The sequence below is a fragment of the Bison bison genome, unplaced genomic scaffold, assembly GCF_000754665.1.
Source record: "Bison bison bison isolate TAMUID 2011002044 unplaced genomic scaffold, Bison_UMD1.0 scf7180017864465, whole genome shotgun sequence".
NCBI lineage: Eukaryota > Metazoa > Chordata > Mammalia > Artiodactyla > Bovidae > Bison > Bison bison.
In genome coordinates this window covers 3,320,040-3,324,316 of record NW_011495026.1, presented here as the reverse complement: position 1 = coordinate 3,324,316, position 4,277 = coordinate 3,320,040, and the positions used below count along the sequence as shown (strand labels likewise).

The 4,277-nt window shown below is 40.1% G+C and overlaps 1 protein-coding gene across 3 annotated transcripts in view; it reads right to left on the bottom strand.

The window, feature by feature from the left end:
* Window positions 1-1,560: 1,560 nt before the first annotated feature.
* Window positions 1,561-4,277, bottom strand: part of SCLT1 (sodium channel and clathrin linker 1) — a 230,296-nt gene continuing 227,579 nt past the window's right edge. For all 3 annotated transcript variants that reach the window (XM_010860232.1, XM_010860233.1, XM_010860234.1), the window contains one exon: window positions 1,561-3,791. In XM_010860232.1, the coding sequence (XP_010858534.1) occupies window positions 3,729-3,791 (63 nt within the window). In that variant the 3' untranslated portion in view covers window positions 1,561-3,728. The remainder of the gene's footprint in view (window positions 3,792-4,277) is intronic.

The following is a 4,277-nucleotide window of genomic DNA, read 5'->3' as shown; positions in this document are numbered from 1 at the left end:
ATAACATTGGTAATGTGTCACTAAAAAAATGAAGGAGTGAACTTTAAAAAACTTGTATTTAAAAAGGAATAAACCAGAGCAGATTCCAAGTTATCTCTATGATGTGTTTCTCATTTGCTTACATTCCAATATACTTTCTGAGGGGAAGAAACAAGAGTAGGTTAGACTGCGGGCGTTCAGAGCATCTACGGGAACACGGGGGCACATGGGAATTTTTGTGGTGAACTCTTGGGCTAGAAAACCACTCAGTGTAATTTTTTTCTTGGTATTATAGTTGGGTGGGTGCCAGTGCTGTAAAGAATTACTTTAAAAATGCCTTTCCATTCTACGATTTTTGTTACCTAAGTAAACATATATTTACTTAGTTCTTCCTTCCATAAATACTAAGAACATTAATATTGTCACAAAAGCCACACATTTTTTTAAGCTTTAAGAGCTGGCAGGGGGACTTTTCTGGCAGTCTAGTGGTGAAGACGCCACGCTTCCACTGCAGGGACCATGGGCCCCACCCTGGGTTGGGGAACTATAGATCCTGCATGCTGCATTGGGCTGCACGCAGATGCATGAGCTGCACTGGGCGGCCAAAAAAGAAAAAGAAGAGCTGGTAGGGGACGGATTTCATAGGCAGCACTGGGGTGCCACAGGGTCCGTCTCCCCTCTGTACACATTTCTCTATGTATATACACATTTTTAAGTAAGCTAAAAAAATTAGTCATTATTTTTGATTAAAGGGTTTATAAAAAAAGCTCATTACAGATTTATTTTGAGAAAACTGATAAAACACATTATGGTTAAAGAACAGAATTTATAATAAAATGTTTAAAAGTGTTTTTTTTCAGTCTTCCTTGGTTTGTCTGAGAGTTGGCTTGGCAGGCTGTGCAGCTATGAAATATTCATATTTGCTGAATAAACGAATGACTGAATTGTTACTAATGTTCGCCCATAGTTCTCACACCAGAGGAGAAATTACAAGATTGTTGGCTGCCCCGATTTGCATATTTGTATACAGAGTGAAGAAGAGGTAATCATATCTCTTTTCTTTCTCAGGGAGACACGAAAAAGAAACATGAATAAATAAAATGAACTAGCTATGTTAGCCCCAATTTCAGATTTATGCCATTTCTTTTCTCTCTTTCCTATTCATTTCCCCTGTCTCCTAAAATAAAGTTCACAGAGTAAATGATACTTACTGTCTGTGAAGTCAAGGCTGACCAATATGAGGAATGTCCAAAACAATACTACATTTTTATATTACAAATCATTATCACACAAACTTTTCTGGAAGAAAAATCACCATACATGTTCAGTTCTGTTGCTTAAACATAGCTTGCTGCTGCTGTTGCTGCTTCTAAGTCGCTTCAGTCATGTCCGACTGTGCAATCCCATAGACGGCAGCCCACCAGGCTCCCCTGTCCCTGGGATTTTCCAGGCAAGAACACTGGAGTGGGTTGCCATTTCCTTCTCCAATGCATGAAAGTGAAAAGTCAAAGTGAAGTCGCCCAGTCGTGTCCAACTCTTAGTGACCCCATGGACTGCAGCCTACCAGGCTCCTCCGCCCATGGGATTTTCCAGGCAAGAGTACTGGAGTGGGTTGCCATTGCCTTCTCCAAGCATAGCTTAAGTCTGTTCAAATTGAACAGAGATCAGAAAGGCCGTTTATCTGCATTTTAGTACCATATCCTTTCCTTGGGGAGTATCTAAGCCTAAGAAAGACTGCCCACTGGAATGGGGTCATTATGAGTAAAATGTAAAGAGTACATTTTACATTTACCTTTAGCCCAAAGTTTGGAGAAAGCACTTATGCTGAAAGATTTTATCTTGAAGAAAAAAGTCTGGAAAGTTATATTATTTTTTTAGAAAAAGATACTGCTACTTATATTTCATTTGTCTAGATTGTTAGTTTCTGAAGTGTTTCTCCTACAGTCTCATTTTTTGGTCAGACACAATTCTAACATTTTCTCTGATTAAAAGTTTTAAAAATAAACATTATATTCTAAATATAAATATGAACATAACTCTTATAACCCAGTCTGTGAATGACACGGGAGGGAATTTAGATAGTCAAATGAAAAATCTTCTAAGAAATGGAAATAAGCTGAGCGCCTACCTGCCATTTAACTGTCATGTCTGTATTATCATCTCATCATCGTGTCTGACACTAGCGACCATTGGCTCCCTCCTGCCTAGATTCCATCCACCCTTCAGTTTTTATCATACTGGATTCTCTTGGTTACCAGCCTCTCACTGCTCCTATTCAGTCTCCCCCAGTGACATTTCTTCCTGAGCTCATTCAACCAACAAAGACATTTTCTAAGGTCTCTCCTTAAAGACTCTTTTTCAGTTTTTAAGCAGACAGCTCTGAACACCTTCTGTGCTCCGGGAGGCACGCTGAGCGCTAAGGATACAACGATGTGTGGTGGACAGTTCTGCTCTCAAGGAGCTTGCAGTCTGTTGGGAAGGAGATAACATTAAAGTAAAAGCTTCGAAAAGAGTTACAGATTTTCTTAAGTGCTATACAGGAAAAAACAGAGCATAGATTAAGAGCAATACAACAAAGGGACCTTGCTGAGTCTGGGGAAGCAGCCTGAGACAGGGGTTTGTGGGGAGCTGCACACTTGAAGGATATGCAAATGGCAAAGTGTGAGCAGAGACCCTGTGTGGAGGAGGAGGAAAACGCAATGATGGGAGGTACGGAAGGGCATCGCCAGGGACAGAGCACGAGCAATGCGGGGGACGAGGTAGTGAGAGTACATCACACAGGGCCTCGGGGCCAGCCCCGACCCTCGTGGTTTCGAATCTCAGCTCCAGGCCAAAGACCCCGTGACTGTCTCAATTTGTGGGCACCAGTCCTAAACTTCTGACTGTTGGTTGGACATTTACAGGTGCGCATTCTCATGCCACCTCATTGTCTTTGGACTACTGCAATGGTCTCCTAACTTTCTGTCCAGGTGCAAACCCACCTAAGCCGATCATAGAAAGCAGGGAGCGCCACGTTCAACTAGCAGCAGAGAGTGAGTGACTACAATGGGCCTATGAAAATCAACAGGATGGCAACAGGTCAGTACCACTCAGTCTCAGAACTTAGGATTCCCTTTGATCCATACTGCTTTGAATAATAGCGAAAACACAACAAAAGAAGAACACCTCAAAATCCAAAACCCCAGACAAATGGGAACCTTCCCAAATTCTTAAATATCAATATTTGATAAATACTGAAAATCACACAAGGTAAAAATGAACCACTGCAATTATACATTAAAATACATGAGAGCATCATTTTAGGAAGTACATGATTTATTACATGTGAGTTCATAATAAAATGGAGACTTGGGAACTTTAAAAATGAATTATGAGTAACAGATGTGAAATTCTCAAATCCTGAAGCCTGAAATACTAAAATTCTTGCATTTTTAAAAAAACTCTTTCTCATGATTAGCATAGTTTGAAAATTATGATTCTTTTCCAAGGGAAAAAGGAGGAATTAAAAAATAGACACGTTGATGAAGGCAGTGCGTTCTTCCCAGCGGGCTTTATTCTCCACTGAAGCTCAATATCGGATTATCTTTTACTTACAGGAAGCTGTCACTCTTCTGTTTTCCAAGAACCCTCCAGACAGAATGGAAAATGCATGTGCAAAATGACCCTCTATGCAGGTTTTACCATTTTAATACACTTCTGGTCAACCACTTCCCCAATTCTAGGGTTCTGTGAGTGAACGCTGAATAGTTTTAAATATTTTCCAGATTCATCATGGAGGCTGCTCTTCTTCTCTGCACTGTCATCGCACTGAGCTGCAATTGAAATGAACAATCAGTAAGTAGGTAACTTTTTCTATGGAAGATCTTAGACTAGTACAAAGTGTAATGCATCACAACTTACAATTACTGAAAACAACTTTATTGTAAGGCGTCTTGTAAGAGGTCACTTTTTGTGTTCATTTCTCTTTTACTCTTGAGACTTTAAAATGATTACACTAGAGATGTGTGTGTCAAATATGACTTTCCACAGCTCAGTGATATACTTACAATTCCAAAACATATTTAACGGATGGGTGAAAGGCACCTAGATAAACGTTAACCAGGAAAGAGACTAGAACACAAACTAAGTGCAAGCCAGCACAGTGCAGGGTTGACAATAAAAAGATGACGACAGGTCACAGTGAGTCTACTGAGGAAATAATCCTTAAATATTAAGTTGGAACTCATGACAAAGACACAAGGTGAAAAATATCTAACAGTATAAAAGAGCATACAGCGTAAAGGAAGCCTTCCCATCTC